Raw genomic sequence first — 20956 nt, 5'->3', positions numbered from 1 at the left:
ATGTGCGATATGACCTCAATGTCACGAAATATCTCATTTTAAAGCTGCAAGTCTCTAGTTTACACCGGAAAAAAAATTATGTTCCTAGCATGGTCCATCGTTTACTTATAAGCATTTTAGTACACCTTGGTTTCATTGATATAAAAGTATTTATATCTCAGGGAGGGGGAGGAGGAGGGGGGGGGGGGGAGAGAGAGAGGGGAGTTTCACAACTCAGTTCACACAGGTGTGATTATTATTTTGTCATGATTCATGTCTTTATCTCGGGAGGGGGGGAGGAGGAGGGGGGGGGGAGAGAGGGGAGTTTCACAACTCAGTTCACACAGGTGTGATTATTATTTTGTCATGATGCCAATAAAAAAAAAAAAAAAAAAAAACTTTGTGGGTAAGACCCCCACCTCCCACCTAGCTAATGCAAAAAAAACAAAAAAAAAAAAAAACAAAAAAAAAAGTACTAAGTACTAAGTACTACGTCAATAACGTCATTGGCCACAAGGGATTTGTTGATTTAACACGCAAATAACGTCATTGGCCACTAGGGGGTTTTAATGTGTTTAAATGTCAAGCTATAAAAAAAACATCTGTTTTCAACAACAATAACTCAATATAAGACATTAATCCTAACAACTGAAAAGTCAACCTCCATTCTGGTCAAAAAAACTAAACATAACATGTCATTTTTCCCCCAATAAGCAGAGGGTCAAAACGTCCCCCATGGCCCATGTTAGCACCACAGCAGCCAATGGCGAGGCGGCTTATTGGTTGGGACGGCGACGGTGGCCATGTTGGCTCCACAGCGGCCAATGGCGAGGAGGTTTACTACTCGATGCCTTCCTGCTTGTCCTTGATGGCCACTCTGAAGCGCTCCTCCAGCAACGACAGCTCTGAGATCAGATCTGTGATGGCGTTGGTGAAGGCCTCCTGTACACAACGAGACATAACAACTGCTCTGAGATCAGTGTTGATTTTGTCGACTAAAACTAACGACTAATGTCGAATACCTTTTTTCACTGACGAAAACTAAATGGAAACTAAATGAAAACGAAGCTATGTTGACTAAAACTAAGACTAAATATACTGACAATTTCGTCAAACAAATAAAAACTAGACTAAAATGTTAGGAAGGGACTAGTGGACAACAGATCCAGTATAAGTCATTTTACGACGCGTTGTGAGCTTGTAGATCGGCTATTTTCAGCAAGTGTCAAATCAGTCCTTACAACGGCATCAAGGCCCACCAAAACACATTTTTGTTGACTAAATCAACTGTAGATTTTTGTCGACTAAAATCTTATGATATTTAGTTGACTAACACTAAATCATTCAAGGTGACTAACATGTGACTAAAACTAAATTAAAACAATTCAAAAGACTATGACTAAAACTAAAATCAGATTTGCTGCCACAAATAACACTGCTCTGAGATCAGATCCTGTACGCAACCACAAACAACACAACACATAGGTTACATCATGGGCAACTGGCGGCCCGGGGGCCACATGCGGCCACCATCACTTAACCCAATCAGGATGGTGTTTGGTGTCGTAAGCAATGCATTGTGTTATACTTTAGCCATTGAAAAACAGCAGATCTACAAGCTCAGTAGTATTTAAAGTGCTGTCTTGTGAAGAACCTCCCTCCCCAGCCCCAGGATAGGAGAATCCATCCACAGTGCTTTGGTCTCTCTGTGCTTCTAATGCGTTCTAATGACACATTTACACCCTGTGTGGTCTAGTGGGACACCTACTGGCTGACTTGAGGTACTGCATTAAGAGATAATTGCAATCCATCTTCTGCTTTAATTGATTGATTGATTGATTTATTAACAGTTTGCAGAATTACAGTACATTACACTCTTTTAATTGATCTTTTAAATTCCTTGTTATTCATGTTCTCACTCCTCACTGTATTACATTACTGCTTTTATTTTCTTCTTTTCATCATTGCTCTTTTTTATTTGCCTTGCTCATCAATAAATGATAAATAATATAAGTCTGCATGTTTACACCTTTGGAATTAAGCAGTATAGTATACAACGTTTTTGTCTATGGTCCTACCTGTATCACCATCTAACAGAGCCATCTAATAGAAGAGTTACGACATTGAGGGGGCAGAAACCGAGCACTCGAGCGCTGTTCATGCAGCCTGAACTGAGACAAGCTGGAGTTGGAAATACTTGGAGGGTGTATGTTGTACCTGTGGGCTGTAGGGCTGGGGCGGTATGGGATTTTTATTACCGCGGTTATTGCCGGCCCCCATACCGCCGGTATGGCGGTTATTACCGCCCCCCCCCCCCCCCCCCCCCCCCCCCAAAACACATGCACATGGTTTTTTGAACTCCCTCTGGTGTTGTTGTGTTGCTGGCATGATTAGACTGACTGAGCGTCACTGTTTATTATCATACACTTTTCATTTCATTTTTTTTTTTAACCGCGGTAATGAACCCGATACCGCGGTATGCGTTACATACCGGCGGTATGGCGGTATTGCGGTTATTGCACCCAGCCCTAGTAGCCAGGTGTAGTTTGGAGGGTGTATTTTGTACCTGTGGGCTGTAGTCAGGTGTAGTTTGGACCCTGATGACGATCTTGTGCTCCAGAGGGTGAGGGACTTTGTACCCTGCAAACAGAACCTGGGGGTCCTTCAACAGCTGTCTGCAAGGGAGAGGGAGATGGAATATATACATTATATCAAGTCATGAATTGAGTATTTAAGCCATGGCGTGAGCGCCCCCTCCAGAGCAAATTCCACGCCCTATACTGTTTGTGTCTCTTTTGTGTCCCCATAGTTACACTGTGTCCCTCCGTCAGACTAAATCTGAGACTAAAACAACCACTAAAGTCTCATTGTATTGCTTTCCTTGCAACAACAAGGCTACTGTACATGTCACTAACAAGACTCTGTATGAGGGATTACCAAGGGTGAGCCAGAAAATAGCAGTCAGGAGAATGAGACTAGCAGGACACTGCCAAAGACATCAAGAACTGCCAGCCAGCAAACTGGTGCTCTGGGAACCAACACACGGCCACCGGTCACAAGGACGTCCCACGCTAACATACGTGGATGTACTCAAGAGCGATGCAGGAGTGCAAAGTACCAACGAACTGGCCGGATGTATGGAGAATCGGGATGACTGGAAACGATGATGGAGGGCTCGTCTGAGGACGACCTAGAGAGAGGTCTCCCAAATCTGGCTGTGACAGGCCGTCTGCCCCACACTGTGAATACTATCGCCATTTGATTTAATTGTGTCAACTAAATCCTCCATTAGAGATCACTAGTAATGCGAACTAGATTCAACGTACTCAACCCTGGTGCCACTAGACGTAACGTAGGAAAACAAAAGGACTTAAATACCGAATTGGCATTGAGTAAACAGAGCTATGTCACATTGTATTTTGATTGATTGATTGAAATATTTATTAACAGTTTGCAGAATTACAGTACATTCCAAGCACAACTCAATGCAAAGACTGTTAACTGTGAGTGGACGACCCAATAAAGCATTATACACTTGTTTACAATAGGGTACACCTTGTTCAATTCATCAAAAATAATTTAGAGATGTACAAATAGACACTTCTATATAGCCAAAGAACAGAACAGGAATTCATCATAGACATAGACATGTTACTGTATAGGGTCTAGGGTATATAAAGCTTTTTTAAATGAATAACACCAATCTTTTGCAGTCATTTTTGGTACAAATAGCAGCATATTTCCTCAAAAATATTTTGAGTGTTTCCCAAACACTGAAAACAAACTATTAAGAATGAATGAAAATAGTTTGTACGGTTGGCTATTTTCACTCATTTCATTTGGGAAACATCAAACGGGTCTCGAGTGTCAATATAGAACCTGAGGGTCCTTATAACTGTTACTGTATGTATGTTTTTTTTTCTCCCATGATTTTGTAACCCAGTTTTCTTTTCACCCAGTGCCAATTATCTAATGTAATCCTGGGCGCTACACTTCCTCTGCCAACCTGGGGGGGCAGCGGACTGACCTCATGCCTCCTTCTATGCATGAGGAGTCCAAGCTGCTTCTTTACACCTGACAGAGGGGAATTTCCCCGGCCGGACGTAGCGCGTGGAAGGGACACGTTATTCCGACTAGTTTTTCTTATTCTTTATTCAGAGTAAACACACATATTAATAATATTAATATTAATATAACTTACTGTCTAATGATGTTCCCCAGAGTGTTATCTGTAATAATATTAATATAACTTACTGTCTAATGATGTTCCCCAGGGTGTGGTCCTCTTTATTCAGAGTAAACACACATATTAATAATATTAATATGAATATAACTTACTGTCTAATGATGTTCCCCAGTGTATGGTCCTCTTTATTCAGAGTAAACACACATATTAATAATATTAATATTAATATAACTTACTGTCTAATGATGTTCCCCAGTGTATGGTCTTCTTTATTCAGAGTAAACAAACAGGCATTTGGAACCTTGGTGTCTTTAGTGATGCAGATCTTCTTCTCTCCCTCAAACAGCAGGAACGACTCGAAGGCTGGCGGGGCGTTCATTTTAGACCCTTATTATATAGACCTACAAACAACAAACTAGTGTAACTATGTATCAATATCTACGATATAAACTAATATATTGTGTTCTCATGTGGTCGTTGTTGTTCTCTGTTAGCCCGTTAGCTGCTAACGGAGGAGGAGGAGAGACGAGACGTTAACTTCCGGCGCACAGCCCGTGACGTCACCAAACTTTGTACAGCGTAAAAAATATTAATATTAAAAAAAGAGATTATAAAATATAAAACAATTTTCTCCCTGGAAATAAAAACGTCCGTGTTTCCGAGGCTATAAAACAATTTACTTTTATCTTTATTTCTAAATTGTGCTGTTTGGCTTCAGTAATAATAATAATAATAATAATAATAATAATAATAATAATAATAATAATAATAATAATAATAATAATAATAATAATAATAAAAATGAAGTATACACAATCAATGTGATCATTATTATAGCTAAATTTCATATTTCATATACATTAAAATCCAAATGTTGTCATTCCAAACCTTAGTTAATGTTTTCTGTTAGTAATTCCCCCTATTTTATATATTATTTTATATTTTATATACGTTTTCTATACTTATAATAATAAAGCGTATTATTATCGTGTAACTTTTTAAAACTATCTTTGTGGTCAAAAGGCGTCGGGCCAATCGGAGCCGCGTTGCTTTTTGTTTTGTAGTCCTGCGCGCCCATTGGCCGCGTCCGTCCGGAGGGAGTCGGCGATTGGTCGATTTAAACCGGGGGGCGGGGTTACACCCTCCGTTTGAAATCGTCGTCTTGTGTTTGAAGAGCCACAGAAACTTCCTGCTCCGCGTGAGTCTCTTTATTAACGTTTAATCGACATTATCCTCATTTACGTCTTTAATTTACGTCGTGCTTCGTCTGATCTTCCGTCTTCTGTCCGTTAATGCGCTTTGTATTGTTTGAATGACGTTTGATTTGCCAGATGTTGAAGTGTTGTTGCTAATGCTAACCGTAGCTGCTAACTAAAACACAAACACAGCATTTATTTATGTTGCTAGAACAGTGGCTCCTAAACCCTTTCATGTCAAGGACCCCCAAATTGACACTGATTAGCCCCGCGGACCCCCGTTTGAAGAGATGATGCCAGGGACCCCCATGAGAGAAGATGTTTATGACTAGCAGTGATTCTCAACCTGTTTGACATGCATTAGTCTACCGTCCCCCCTTAATGGCATTTGGGACCCTATATTGTAAAATCAATGTTAATTTATCTCTTGAGGGTTCAAATGGAACCAAATGGACCCCAACCGGTCCATTTGGTTCCATTTGTACACTTTCTGAGTTACAGACCCATAAGGGTCCATGTGGTTACAAACTATCATTTAGCTGGGGACCCCCTGGAACCCGTCAGGGTCCATTTGGTTCCATTTGTACACTCAGAATTAAAGACCCATAAGGGTCCATTTGGTTCTATTTGTACACTCTCAGAATTAAAGACCCATAAGGATAAGGGTCCATTTGGTTCCATTTGTACACTCTCAGAATTAAAGACCCATAAGGGTCCATTTATCTGGGGACCCCCTGGAACTCCCTCAGGGACCCCTGGGGTTCCCCGGACCACACTTTGGGAACCGCTGTGCTACAATTTGTCAAAACTTAGTATTGGGGGGGGGGGGGGGGAGCAGAGCAGATCTACAAGTTAAAAAAAACTGGTGGCTTTCTTTTGAATAGCCTAAGATTTTAGCCTGATAACTGCCTTAGTGGTTCCATGTTTTGTATTTTAAATATACAAGAAGTTGTAGCTGCTAACATAAACACATCATTATAAAAGGGAGTTACAGACCCATAAGGGTCCATTTGGTTCCTAACTATCTCTAATTAAGCTAGGTATCCCTATGGAACTCCCTCAAGTACCCCCTAGGGGTCCCCGGACCCCACTTTGGGAACCACTGCTTGAAGACTTAACAGTACTGTCATCACCGTTATTTCCAAAATTCCAAGTGATCGATTTGTACGGTCAGACATGCTGGAAAATAGCCGATCTACAAGCTCATGTTGTGAGCTCCCCCGTCAGTTAATTTGGTTCCATGTGTAATATAAATATAATGACATGAATGTATGTATTTTTGTTATATTAAAAAGAAGGAAGACACTGGATCCTGACAATTAATGATTAAAATAATTAAGATTAATTGACATAATTTTAGATGTTATGTCTCCATACAGTGAGATACTAAATAATGTCTTGTACTACTCTGTGTAAACATAACGTTGGCTTCTCACTCAGCACACGGACCCAGCTGTCTCCTATCCTAATAATAAGAATAATTGTAACAAGGCTTTCTTTCACCTAGAGCTCCATATATGGAGTATATCTAGTGCTGACATCAGGTCAATGTAGAAACCCCATATATGGGTATAAAGGAGTGGCATCGTCACCGTGACAAGTACCCAGTCGAACCCTATATAAAGAGAGATTTAGGAAGGTAGCTACCAGAATTTGCTACGTACGATCCTCGCGAGAGACTCCATCGCCTTATGTAAGAGACAATTTGGCAATAACAATAGTTCTTCTGTTAGTCAATGTCTCCACTGTATAAAAAACATAAAAATGGCGTCTCAGAACCCAGCTCTAATAACCATAACATCAAAGCTTCATAAAATCATAATAATGATATCTCCACAGTGTATAAACTACAAAGATGGCGTCTCAGAGTCAGAACATGGCCCCAGCAGCATTAATAATTATAATGTCTCCACAGTGTATAGAAACTACAAAGATGGCGTCTCAGAACATGGACCCAGCAGCAGCCTCGTCCAACCAACAGTCCCTGAAGGGCAGCGAGTCCAGCGGCAGCTCCGCCAAGGGCTCGGTCACCAAGAGGTAACCATGGCAACCATACTGTCACCATAGTAACCATACTGTCACCATAGTAACCATACTGTCGCCATACTAGTAACCATGTTAAACCATGCGGCGGTTCTGCAACGCAGTGGAATGGTAACTGTGGTGTGACCTCATTTCAGAGCTACAGAATGAGCGTAGGGACTGAATGGGGCTTATTTGAAATCTGAACATTTTATTTGTGTACATGTTTGCTTTGTAAATGTAGCAGCCGCAAAAAAAAACACAGGCTGAAGTTGCTGTCATGATTATGACAGTTGAGTCATGTTTCAGGGCTAAGCCAGAGGTGTGTATATAATGGTTAGTAGGGCATTAAGCAACTAGTCGACTAGTTTACTAGTCGACTAGTAAATCCACTAGTCGACCAAAAAAAAGTTATTTTGTTTTGTTTTTTTCCCGATTTTGTAGGCCTCAAGATCAGGTAGATTATAGTTATAGTCACCAATGTACACAGTTTTTAAATGTACAAATATTTATTTCCAAAAAAAGAAAAATAGGTAGTTAAAGAACTAGTCGACTAGTAAACTAGTAAAAATGACTAGAAGTGAATGCCCTAATAGTTAATGGTGTGCATGGTGTCAACTCTGGTTGAGAATGCTAACCTGTAGCTGAACACACGACTAAAATAAAATAAACCTTCATCTGTGCTCCTCTTCCCCTCTGCAGACTGCAGCAGGAGCTGATGACACTTATGGTAAGGCACGCACACACACACACACACACACACGCTACAACCACTGCTATAACATAAAATGGTAAATGGAGCATTTATATAGCGCTTTTATCCAAAGCGCAGCCTGATGTTGAAATTAAAAAAAAACGTTGGTTGTGTCTCCAGCAACACAAATAATTATACACATTTATTGTCAGGATTCCAATTTCATCCAATCAGTATTCAGTAGTGAACCCTACATGGATAACTTTAACTATATTTATTTGAACGATGTAGAAAGTGTTTGTGTTACGTATGATTGTTGCTGAATTATATTGTTTGTGTATTAATTAATGTTGTTTTTTTATCCGTTGTATTTCAGATGTCAGGCGATAAGGGCATCTCTGCGTTTCCAGAGTCCGAAAACTTGTTTAAATGGATCGGAACCATCGATGGAGCCGTAGGAACCGTACGTAACTATTGAACCTAATAATGTATAAACATTATGTTCAGAATGTTTTTTCTGCAGTGTTGGTGTTAGATTTCGTCGACTAAAACTATGAAAAGAAATGTTCGACTACCCTTTTTCACTGACGAAAACTAAATGGCGACTAAGCTATGATGACAAAAACTAAGATTAAATATATTGCCAATTTAATCAACAAATAAAAACTAGACTGAAATGTTAGGAAGGGACTATAGTGGACAAGAGATCCAGTATGAGTCAGTTTACACCTGAAACCCCCCTCAAGGACCACTTGTGGTCCCCTGGACCACTGGTTGAGAGATCCAGTGAATAAAATGAATTAGTCAGTGATGTATGCATGCTGTGTGTGTGTGTGTTTCTTCAGGTGTACGAGGGGTTTCGCTACAAGCTGTCGTTGGAGTTTCCCAGCGGCTATCCGTACAAGGCGCCGCGGGTCAAGTTCATCACGCACTGCTTCCATCCCAACGTGGACGACCAAGGCTTCATCTGTCTGGACATCCTCAAGGACAAGTGGTCAGCGCTGTACGATGTTAGGTCCATCCTGCTCAGCATACAGAGTCTACTGGGAGGTAAATACATACTATAGTACTACTGCCATACAGAGTCTACTGGGAGGTAAATACTATAGTACTACTGCCATACAGAGTCTACTGGGAGGTAAATACTATAGTACTACTGCCATACAGAGTCTACTGGGAGGTAAATACTATAGTACTACTGCCATACAGAGTCTACTGGGAGGTAAATACATACATCTATAGTAGTACATCTATACGACGTCCGGACCATTCTGCTGAGCATACAGAGTCTACTGGGAGGTAAATAAATACATCTATAGTACTACATCTGTACGATGTTAGGTCCATTCTGCTGAACATACATAGTCTACTGGGAGGTAAATACTATAGTACTACTGCCATACAGAGTCTACTGGGAGGTAAATACTATAGTACTACTGCCATACAGAGTCTACTGGGAGGTAAATAAATACATACATCTATAGTACTACATCTGTACGATGTTAGGTCCATTCTCCTGAGTATACAGTCTGCTAGGAGGTAAATAAATACATCTATAGTACTACATCTGTACGATGTTAGGTCCATTCTGCTGAGCAGAGTCTACTGGGAGGTAAATAAATAAATCTATAGTACTACATCTGTACGATGTTAGGTTCATTCTGCTGAGTATACAGAGTACTAAATACTACATCTATAGAGCGTCGCAGTCCCGCCCCCTTTCATGACGACGAGCGTCCCGGAAGAGAATTTCTGCGGCCCGAAACATTCCCACGTCAGTAAAGATCTCATTGGGAGCATGAAATGGATTTTTTTAATTTCTTCATTTGTGACTTTATTTTGATCCAGCACCACCCAGCCTATATAGGCATATAGATTGTACGTGTCCTGTTTGGCTGTATCCTCTACTCCTTTACCATACATTTTTCCCATAGACTTTTCATCAAGTATTTATCTAAAGAGCTGTAAGCCTCGGACAAAGCCAACTGGGCTGCTGACAACTCACGACAAAAAACACTGAAAACCTTCAAATTCTTATAAAACTAAACTTAACCCTGCCTTCTACCCTGAGCCATCCCAAACTAGCAAAGTGTGTTAGAACACATTTGTACAGTAACATTGTTGAATGAATGCATTTTATTTTGTACAGTAACATTGTTGAATGAATGCATTTTATTTTGTACAGTAACATTGTTGAATGAATGAATTTTATTTTGTACAGTAACATTATTGAATGAATGTATTTTGTACAGTAACATTGTCTAATGAATTCTTTTTATTTTGTACAGTAACATTGTTGAATGAATACATTTTATTTTGTACAGTAACATTGTTGAATGAATTAATTTTATTTTGTACAGTAACATTGTTGAATGAATACATTTTATTTTGTACAGTAACTTTGTTGAATGAATACATTTTATTTTGTACAGTAACATTGTTGAATGAATACATTTTATTTTGTACAGTAACATTGTTGAATGAATGCATTTTATTTTGTTTTGTTTCAGAACCAAACAACGACAGCCCTCTGAACACCGCTGCTGCTGAGCTGTGGGACAACCAGGAAGGTAAACATCATATGTCTGTATATTAAATATATGTGTGTTTATTAACCATATTTGGATTATTGCATATCTCTGCTGTCTCATGTTTCAGAGTAGCATTTATAATGTCTTGTGTTTCTTGTATGTTTCAGAGTAGCATTTATAATGTCTTGTGTTTCTCATGTTTCAGAGTAGCATTTATAATGTCTTGTGTTTCTCATGTTTCAGAGTAGCATTTATAATGTCTTGTTTCTCATGTTTCAGAGTAGCATTTATAATGTCTTGTTTCTTGTATGTTTCAGAGTAGCATTTATAATGTCTTGTGTTTCTCATGATTCAGAGTAGCATTTATAATGTCTTGTTTCTTGTATGTTTCAGAGTAGCATTTATAATGTCTTGTGTTTCTTATGTTTCAGCGTATAAAGCCCACCTCCGCTCCACCTACAAAGACTGAAGCACTGCTGTTCCTCCAATCACAACCTTCTGTTTTTCCTTGTTTTTAATTTTCACTCTCTCTCTCTCTCTGTGTTCGTCTAAACCTCAGTTTGTATCATATTTTTATGTTTGTGTGAATATAAATAATAAAGTTGATAATTGTTAAAAAGGATTATCTGTTTGTTTTCAGGTTTTCTGAAAACCCTGTTTCTATGTCGGTGGTTCTCAAACATTTTCATGTCAAGGACCCCCAAAAATATATGTACTTGGCCATTGACCCCCTTCTGAAAATATGTTGTTCCAGGAACCCCACAGAAGCAAAGATTTGAGTTAATAACATTCATTCTGAAAGTATATAGGCCATATTCAAAGATTTGTGACATTTTTACGATTTTTCTAAAATGGCAGATGTACAAGCTGCGCTATGAGCTTGTAAATCTGCAATTTTTCAATAGCTAAAGTATAACAATGCTTAAAACACCAAATGGGGGTTTATTGCAGAATAAATAATAGGCCTTGATATGAAAAATGTTGAAACCCACTGGTATACATGGATTTAAAATTGTCACCATTGACTAGTCATTTGGATTTAGCATGACACCCGTCTTCTATGGACAAGACGGTGGCCTTCATAAATGTTTCTCAGGCAGAGAAGCCCCTAGCTGGGGGGGGGGGGGGGGGGGGGAGATTCAAGAGATGACCACTACGTCTTGTATGAAGTTGTGTTGCAGTTGTAGGCTATACATTTCCAGGGAGGTCATAGAATAGATGAATGATGGGCGGTGATGGTTTGGAGAGCCAAAGGTCCAGGTCTGATTCCTGGCCTCAGCTCATGGAAACCTAATGATATATATATTCTTTTTATTCTGCCCCCCAGGATTCAAACGTAATTCCATAACTTTTATATCCTACCCAGGATTCAAACCCAGTATAGAGTTAGTTGGGGTTAGTTTACAGGATTCAAACCCAGTATAGAGTTAGTTTACAGTTGAGCTAAAAGAGAAATCGCACCTGGGAAGGAAGGTGGATTCCTTCCATTTCAGCTTTATGCAGTACCTCTTGGCAACCGCTAGGTGTCACACTTGACCACAGAATGTGTCAGAGCAGGGAGACGGCGGTTTTTTAATAGTAGTTCATCGTATAAATGAATTAATGTTAGAGTTGAACCTTTAGGTCTTAAATTCAGTTACTAAACATTCAATCCACAACCTTGATAGTGAATATAATGCTATATTATTTAATCAGTTTGCAGGCGCCCTTAACTGCCGCCCTAGGCAATCTGCCGCCCTAGGCCTATAGGCCATGGCCTATGTGGCCTAGATATACAAGCCAGCCCTGAGACTTACACCGTTGAGGGGTCAGAAAACAGTGCTCTGAGGGGTCAGAAAACAGTGCTCTGAGGGGTCAGAAAACAGTGCTCTGAGGGGTCAGAAAACAGTGCTCTGAGGGGTCAGAAAACAGTGCTCTGAGGGGTCAGTAAACAGTGCTCTGAGGGGTCAGAAAACAGTGCTCTGAGGGTTCAGAAAACAGTGCTCTGAGGGTTCAGAAAACAGTGCTCTGAGGGGTCAGTAAACAGTGCTCTGAGGGGTCAGAAAACAGTGCTCTGAGGGGTCAGTAAACAGTGCTCTGAGGGGTCAGAAAACAGTGCTCTGAGGGGTCAGAAAACAGTGCTCTGAGGGTTCAGAAAACAGTGCTCTGAGGGTTCAGAAAACAGTGCTCTGAGGGGTCAGAAAACAGTGCTCTGAGGGTTCAGTAAACAGTGCTCTGAGGGGTCAGAAAACAGTGCTCTCAGGGTTCAGAAAACAGTGCTCTGAGGGGTCAGTAAACAGTGCTCTGAGGGGTCAGAAAACAGTGCTCTCAGGGTTCAGAAAACAGTGCTCTGAGGGGTCAGAAAACAGTGCTCTGAGGGGTCAGTAAACAGTGCTCTGAGGGGTCAGAAAACAGTGCTCTGAGGGTTCAGAAAACAGTGCTCTGAGGGTTCAGAAAACAGTGCTCTGAGGGTTCAGAAAACAGTGCTCTGAGGGTTCAGAAAACAGTGCTCTGAGGGTTCAGAAAACAGTGCTCTGAGGGTTCAGAAAACAGTGCTCTGAGGGTTCAGAAAACAGTGCTCTGAGGGTTCAGAAAACAGTGCTCTGAGGGTTCAGAAAACAGTGCTCTGAGGGTTCAGAAAACAGTGCTCTGAGGGTTCAGTAAACAGTGCTCTGAGGGGTCAGAAAACAGTGCTCTGAGGGGTCAGAAAACAGTGCTCTGAGGGGTCAGAAAACAGCAGCCTGAGCTGCTCTAGACATCTCTAATATAAGATATATAGTTTATTATTAGAAACCATCCTACTGGCTAGTTAACATATACGGCATACACCCGGCCTATTGGCTAGTTGAGAACACAGAGCTTGCATATTGGCTGCATGGTTGATGATACAGATCATATATTGGTTAGTTGCGCACACAGAGCTTGCATCCTATTGGCTGGTTGAGTGTCCAGATCCTATTGGCTAGCTGAGCACGCAGAGCATGCATCCTATTGGCTGGTTGAGCGTACAGATCCTATTGGCTAGCTGAGCATGCAGAGCATGCATCCTATTCGGTAACAGGAAGGGTAGCAGCAGGCGGCCATCTTGTTTCTGTTGTCATGTGACCCGTCCTCCATGACCTCCATCTGGTCATCCAGGCCGGCGTCTGGGTCACCGGGGTCAACCTGAGGCTCCGCCCACAGAGGCTCCACGGACCAATAGGGTACCGACACCTGAAACAAGTAAGATCCAATCAGAGACTGTTTCACTGACACCTGAAACCAGTAAGATCCAATCAGAGACTGTTTCACTGACACCTGAAACCAGTAAGTTCCAATCAGAGACTGTTTCACTGACACCTGAAACAAGTAAGATCCAATCAGAGACTGTTTCACTGACACCTGAAACAAGTAAGATCCAATCAGAGACTGTTTCACTGACACCTGAAACCAGTAAGTTCCAAATTGGCCTATGTATATATATAGCCTTTGTGCGTTCGTGCGTGCATGCGTGCGTGTGTGCGTGCGTGCGTTGGTGCGTGCGTGCGTGCGTTGGTGCGTGCGTGGTGGAGGTTTCTGACCTTCTGCTGCATGTCTCTCAGCATGGCGTCCAGCTCTGTCAGGTGACTGCTGAGGTCGGGGCAGGGCTGCTCCTCTGTGGTCAACCAGGGTGTCTGGACCGAGGCCGCACGAGCAGCCACGCCCGTAACGTCATCGCCCAAACCTGAACGGAACATCATCTTTATAGCGCTTTACAATATGGTTAATTCATTCATACGTTGGGAGGTGAAGGTTCATTCATTCATACATTGGGAGGTGAAGGTTCATTCATTCATACATTGGGAGGTGAAGGTTCATTCATTCATACATTGGGAGGTGAAGGTTCATTCATTCATACATTGGGAGGTGAAGGTTCATTCATTCATACATTGGGAGGTGAAGGTTCATTCATTCATACATTGGGAGGTGAAGGTTCATTCATTCATACATTGGGAGGTGAAGGTTCATTCATTCATACGTTGGGAGGTGAAGCGGCGAACAGTCGACGCCAGCGTCCTCACTTCCCACATTCACACACCGACGGTGGCGAGCTCACACCGACCCACTCATTGGAGGCAATGTGGGGTTCAGTGTCTTGCCCAAGGACACTTCCACGTGTGGACAGGAGGAGGAGCCGGGATTCGAACCGCCGACCCAGGGATCATTGGACGACCTGCTCTACCTCCTGAGCCACAGCCGCCCTCAACGCCTGTTGTAACCTGCCACACATGTCGGGAGCCACGGGTGAGTTTTAACCCGCAACACGGGTTAGTTGTAACCTGCCACGCATGTCGGGAGGGACGGTGTTGTCGGACCGTTAGTATGTCTAACCCAGAGCCATCTAATAGAAGAGTTAGGACATTGAGGGGGCAGAAACCCAGAGCCATCTAATAGAAGAGTTAGGACATTGAGGGGGCAGAAACCCAGAGCCATCTAATAGAAGAGTTAGGACATTGAGGGGGCAGAAACCCAGAGCCATCTAATAGAAGAGTTAGGACATTGAGGGGGCAGAAACCCAGAGCCATCTAATAGAAGAGTTAGGACATTGAGGGGGCAGAAACCCAGACCCATCTAATAGAAGAGTTAGGACACTGAGTGGGTGGAAACCGAGCACTCGAGCGCTGTTCATGCAGCCTGAACTGAGACAAGCTGGAGTTGGAAATAAATTGTTTTCAACGAGGGCGGCGCAAATAAGAGATAGTTTAAGCATGTGTGCAACATGACAACTGTTTTAAAGTATTGTACAGTAACAACTAAAGTCTCTTTAATGTTTATGTTGTACGCGATTACTACAAAACAATCTAAAATAAAGGGATTTAACTATTTAAGATCATTAAAGCTGGGCTGTGTTGCCCTGAGTCCAGTGCATTTCTGCCTACTTCCGGTCCTGGACTTGTCCCAGTTGGTTGTCCCCATTCTCAATAGAAGTGAACGCAGTTTGCGCAACTCTGTCTTACTCTATGGCTCTGCGTATGTCTAACCAACCTATGCACCCCCCCCCCCCCCCTCCTGATAGGAGCGATGTCATCACACCTGTGTTGAGCAGCGCGCGCCGGTCGTTGCGCTGAGTCAGCGGGAAGCGGCCAATCAGCTCGCTGGCTTTGTGGAGGTCCAGCAGGAAGTGCTCCAGGGAGGACAGGAAGACCACCCACATCCTCTCGGCGTGCTCCCGCTCCTCCTCCGGGCAGACGGCGCCCCCTGCAGGATCGTACTCCGCCAGCAGGCTGAGCAGACGCCGGGACACACCTGGACGTCAACACAGGTATTACACACCTGGAGATCAACACATGTATTACACACCTGGAGGTCAACACAGGTATTACACACCTGGAGGTCAACACAGGTATTACACACCTGGACACACCTGGAGGTCGTGCGTGTGTGCGTGCGTGTGTGCGTGCGTGTGTGTGTGCGTGCGTGTGTACCGGTACAGATTCGGTGAGCGCGTGTTCGCGTGTCGTCCAGCTCCTCTCGCAAGAAGCTGCAGTCCGCCGTGCTCCCCAGACAGGAAGCCAGCTGCTGGAAGCAGGAAGTGACCTTGCAGAGCGCCTCCTGAGCGCGCTCACACTCCAACACATGCCTCTTCCTCGTCTGTAGCTCGTCCACCGACTTCCTCCAACGGTTGATCTGTAAGTCGTCTACGGACTTCCTCCAACGATCCATCTGACAGACTGACTGACAGACTGACAGACAGACAGACAGACAATTTCTACCTAAAACACCCTGGACAACGCTCCACACGTCCCAGACTCTTCTCCCTTCTCTAAAACACCCTGGACAACGCTCCACACGTCCCAGACTCTTCTCCCTTCTCTAAAACACCCTGGACAACGCTCCACACGTCCCAGACTCTTCTCCCTTCTCTAAAACACCCTGGACAACGCTCCACACGTCCCAGACTCTTCTCCCTTCTCTAAAACACCCTGGGCAACGCTGCACACTTCCCAGACTCTTCTCCCTTCTCTAAAACACCCTGGACAACGCTCCACACGTCCCAGACTCTTCTCCCTTCTCTAAAACACCCTGGACAACGCTCCACACGTCCCAGACTCTTCTCCCTTCTCTAAAACACCCTGGACAACGCTCCACACGTCCCAGACTCTTCTCCCTTCTCTAAAACACCCTGGACAACGCTCCACACGTCCCAGACTCTTCTCCCTTCTCTAAAACACCCTGGACAACGCTCCACACGTCCCAGACTCTCCTCCCTTCTCTAAAACACCCTGGACAACGCTCCACACGTCCCAGACTCTTCTCCCTTCTCTAAAACACCCTGGACAACGCTCCACACGTCCCAGACTCTTCTCCCTTCTCTAAAACACCCTGGACAACGCTCTACACGTCCCAGACTCTTCTCCCTTGTCTAAAACACCCTGGACAACGCTCCACACGTCCCAGACTCTTCTCCCTTGTCTAAAACACCCTGGACAACGCTCCACACGTCCCAGACTCTTCTCCCTTGTCTAAAACACCCTGGACAACGCTCCACACGTCCCAGACTCTTCTCCCTTCTCTAAAACACCCTGGACAACGCTCTACACGTCCCAGACTCTTCTCCCTTCTCTAAAACACCCTGGACAACGCTCCACACGTCCCAGACTCTTCTCCCTTCTCTAAAACACCCTGGACAACGCTCTACACGTCCCAGACTCTTCTCCCTTCTCTAAAACACCCTGGACAACGCTCCACACGTCCCAGACTCTTCTCCCTTCTCTAAAACACCCTGGACAACGCTCCACACGTCCCAGACTCTTCTCCCTTCTCTAAAACACCCTGGACAACGCTCCACACGTCCCAGACTCTTCTCCCTTCTCTAAAACACCCAAAACACCCTGGACAACGCTCCACACGTCCCAGACTCTTCTCCCTTCTCTAAAACACCCAAAACACTCTGGACAACGCTCCACACGTCCCAGACTCTTCTCCCTTATTATGTGTGATTCTTTCTGACATCACTGCATGGCGCTATAGAGACCACTATCCCCTCCGGGGCCAGAGTTATTTATTTCCATTGACAATTCCGTAGAGAAATCTTAGAATAGAACACGTCATATGAGAACTGTGTTCCAAAAATAAGAATCACACCCTTGTGAAGTGAGGAGCGCTCTTATCGCACATCATCATCATCATCGTCCCTCCCTATTATATACACAGTGTATCTACTGGCACTGGTCCAGTCTGTCTTCCTTTTGGCCCTGAGGCGTTGGGACTTTTTACTCCCATAAAAACATCCCTTCTTATACTTTGGTAAGATTGCTATTCATTTAGTCGCATAGAAACATCTCCTTTACTTTGGTTAGAGCTCTATTCATTTTTGTCCCATAGAAACATCTCCTAGTCCCATAGAAACATCTCCTCTACTTTGCTAAGAGCTCTATTCAAACAGCCGTATCTTAACTTCACACGTTGTCTCATTCAAACATGTTTATTGTGCCTTTAATTATTAATTAAAAATATGATGTTCTTACCTCCAGTCAGTGTGAATCACAGAGACATCAGTTCACCTGTAGATATGATCATCTGTCAACATAAACCTCTCTCTACCTCTCTCTCTCTCTCTCTCTTCCTCCCCCCCCTCTCTCTCCCCCTCCCCTTCCTCTCTCTAGGGTGTGTGTGTATTTCTATCCTGTCATCATGTCAGAGTTAATTATTGTTTTTAATTAAACTCAGCAGCAGATGAGACCGGCAGCCTGTGTGTGCGTGCATGTGTACGTGCGTGACCTGCAGCCTGTTTGGTCTCCATGGCAGTCGGAAAGGTTGTCGGTTCAAATCCCCCCCCCCCACCTGATGCCCATTGTATAAACGCCCATACAGGCCCCAGACATTTTGCGCAGGACTTCAAGCAAAGGTATAAACATGGGAAGGAAACTTAGGCAAAACTTGTATCTACTTGTAAACGTGTATAAGCACAGAAGCGGTGCTTTTTGAGTGGTGCAACCACTCCAAAGAACAGCAATGTCCGTGTCCACCTATGTGTTGGTTCACCTACTGTATGTGTGGTTCACCTATGTGACGTTAATGAGCACCAGAATGAGTACCAGTAGGGGGCGCTGTTGTGCCATGCAGAAACAGAGAGAGAGAGACAGTGCTGCACTATAGGTAGAGGCCTCGTATGGCCCCTTGGCACTTTACCCTGTGATGTATATTTCGATAGCTTATTCCTTAACACATGTCATAATTGTACACATAATACTTCAGCCTATAGTTCACATGTAGTTAGAAGCCTGAGTAAAGAGGTCACTAGAATAGCAAGTCACTAAGATAGCCTATAGGGACAGTTTAAGATAGTCAGTTTGCGACAGCTGTGAGATCCTGCTATATAGTGGACATTGTGAAGTTTTACCACACTGAAGAATGCTTTGAAAATAAGACCACCTGTGGTGACTTGTTTACGGAGGCAACAGAGCCTTAAGGGTCAACACACACACACACACACACACACACACACTGACACACACACTGACACACACACACACACACACACACACACACACACACACACACACACACACACACACACACACACACACACACACACACACACACACACACACACACACACACACACACACACACACACACACACACACACACACACACACACAGTGACACCCACAGATTGGGGATGTATAAAATGGTACAGAGAATCAGTTAGAACTGTGAGTGAGGGACAGCAGAGAGAGACAAGGGGAACCTAGGCGCTCTGCCTGGGACGAAGGCCTCAATATGCTGTAACCATGGAACGAATGCTTGTAACCTGTAACTGATTGCTGATCAATAAATGGAAAGAAGGAAATATGCCTGCTTGGACCTCCTATTCATTTCAACAGCAACTTCAACAAAGGAATTAGGTGAATTAATCCACAGAGCCCTGTAAGAAAAGACACATCACCTGCTTATATTTATATGTTCCCTGTGTTGATTTTATACTGTGCTGAATAAATAAATACAAAAAAAAATACACTGTTGCCTGCTAATGAGAGAGAGAGAGAGAGAGAGAGAGGGGAGTCGCACCACTCGGTTCACACAGGTGTGATTTTTCATAGGGTCTAACCCTATAACAAATGTAGTCCACACTCTCTGGGGTATAATGTCACCTTCACTAACCCTATAACAAATGTAGTCCACACTCTCTGGGGTATAATGTCACCTTCAAACGTCAGGCAAACCGACCCGGTTTCCTCTCGCTTGTCAATCTCCTCGCCTCACAAACCCTGTCATCGCTGTACAGAAACGCTTCTGTGGCTTCACTGAAAACGGCACTGATCCACTTACGACTCTCTTTCTGTCCATGCGAATCATATCCACGAATCTATAAATATCCATGGCCTTAACTCAGCTGATCAACTCCACTCCTAGAGTCCCAATCCATGACTCTTCCTACTTTTATCCACAATAAACTTTACAACTTCAATGTCCTTCCATTCCAATCCACTTTATTTATAATCATAGCACATTTTACAACTCAAGGTTTACAAAGTGCTGTCCAGGAAAATAAAAACTATAAATGATACACTGTAAACTAAAAACAACAGCACGAACACACTGTAAAAAAAAACTAAAAACAAAAACAATACAAAATGGAGAATAGAATACGAGACACAGCACAGAGAGAGTCAGCAGACAGTGAGACAAAACGTAGACCATAGAGACTCTCAACCATGAGGTTAAAACCCATTCTGGGCGGGAACCCCTTTTGGTGTTAGCATTATGTTATAATATAGCTACTGAAAAATAGCAGATCTACAAGCTCGTAGCGCGCCACTCGGTGGCGCGCTACGAGCTTGTAGGTCTGCTATTTTTGAAGAATCGTGAAAAGTGACATGAAGGACTGACACAGCTTTTTCAAGAAAACAGTCAGGATTTAGAAAGAAAGAAAGAAAGGTACTATGTTTACCCAGGGTAACTGGACTAAGCTCAAGAACTTGTTTACAGCCAGGCCCTGCTCATAGAACATTTCATGGTAGGGGTTCAATGCCTTGCTCAAGGGCACTTCAGCGGTGGTAATTTTAACGTGCCGGTCCGGGGATATACGAACTAGCGACCTTCCGATATCAAGACCGCTCCGCAAACCGTTCGGCCACCGCTGCCCTAGAAGACATTTGCCAGGTCCCAGGTCAAAATGGGTGAAAAGCCAGGGTAGAAATGGTGAGAGGTTTGGGTATTAATTAAACTGTGTACATATCAGTAGGCTGTAGTACAAACAATAGTAGGCCTAATTATTCTATCGGTACGCCTGCTACCCAGACATCTGGATTTGGGAACCTATAGATGTAATTTACAGAGGTGGAAAAAGTAGCCTATACTCGTGTAACAATACGGCAATGTAGGAGAAATACTATACAAGTAC

At 43.2% G+C, this 20956-nt stretch overlaps 4 protein-coding genes across 5 annotated transcripts in view; 1 reads left to right on the top strand and 3 right to left on the bottom strand.

Annotated features, from left to right (window-relative positions):
- Positions 1 to 507: 507 nt before the first annotated feature.
- Positions 508 to 4669, bottom strand: polr2j (RNA polymerase II subunit J). Its single transcript, XM_083788673.1, has 3 exons — positions 4402 to 4669; positions 2546 to 2654; positions 508 to 921 (listed from the first exon to the last, which is right to left on the bottom strand). Exons 1-3 carry the CDS (start codon positions 4542 to 4544, stop codon positions 820 to 822), a joined length of 354 nt encoding a protein of 117 aa, XP_083644799.1. The 5' UTR covers positions 4545 to 4669; the 3' UTR covers positions 508 to 819.
- Positions 4670 to 5314: 645 nt separating this feature from the next.
- ube2c (ubiquitin-conjugating enzyme E2C) lies at positions 5315 to 11230 on the top strand. Of its 2 annotated transcripts, none has more exons than XM_083788672.1 (7): positions 5315 to 5367; positions 7277 to 7398; positions 8086 to 8113; positions 8454 to 8540; positions 8923 to 9127; positions 10588 to 10647; positions 11040 to 11230. In XM_083788672.1, exons 2-7 carry the CDS (start codon positions 7295 to 7297, stop codon positions 11075 to 11077), a joined length of 522 nt encoding a protein of 173 aa, XP_083644798.1. In that variant the 5' UTR covers positions 5315 to 5367; positions 7277 to 7294; the 3' UTR covers positions 11078 to 11230. The 2 variants fall into 2 exon arrangements, with proteins under 2 accessions (XP_083644798.1, XP_083644797.1); XM_083788671.1 differs by having other exon boundaries at positions 5320 to 5363.
- Positions 11231 to 13608: 2378 nt separating this feature from the next.
- Positions 13609 to 16269, bottom strand: LOC310875992 (regulator of G-protein signaling 9-binding protein; the record flags this gene model as incomplete). Its single annotated transcript, XM_083789441.1, has 4 exons — positions 13609 to 13800; positions 14148 to 14290; positions 15640 to 15852; positions 16032 to 16269. The coding sequence occupies 4 exons, from the start codon at positions 16267 to 16269 to the stop codon at positions 13609 to 13611; spliced, it is 786 nt and encodes a 261-aa protein (XP_083645567.1).
- Positions 16270 to 20423: 4154 nt separating this feature from the next.
- The window catches only part of pltp (phospholipid transfer protein), a 17952-nt gene continuing 17419 nt past the window's right edge, over positions 20424 to 20956 (bottom strand). The window contains exon 16 of the mRNA XM_083788669.1: positions 20424 to 20956. This exon is cut by the window's right edge and continues 879 nt beyond it. The gene's annotated coding sequence lies outside the window, so the exon portion shown is untranslated.

This window comes from Protomyctophum parallelum (assembly GCF_964188405.1).
Source record: "Protomyctophum parallelum genome assembly, chromosome: 18".
In the NCBI taxonomy this organism is placed as follows: domain Eukaryota; kingdom Metazoa; phylum Chordata; class Actinopteri; order Myctophiformes; family Myctophidae; genus Protomyctophum; species Protomyctophum parallelum.
Note: the sequence above shows the minus strand (reverse complement) of the source record. Positions and strands in the feature narration are given on the sequence as shown.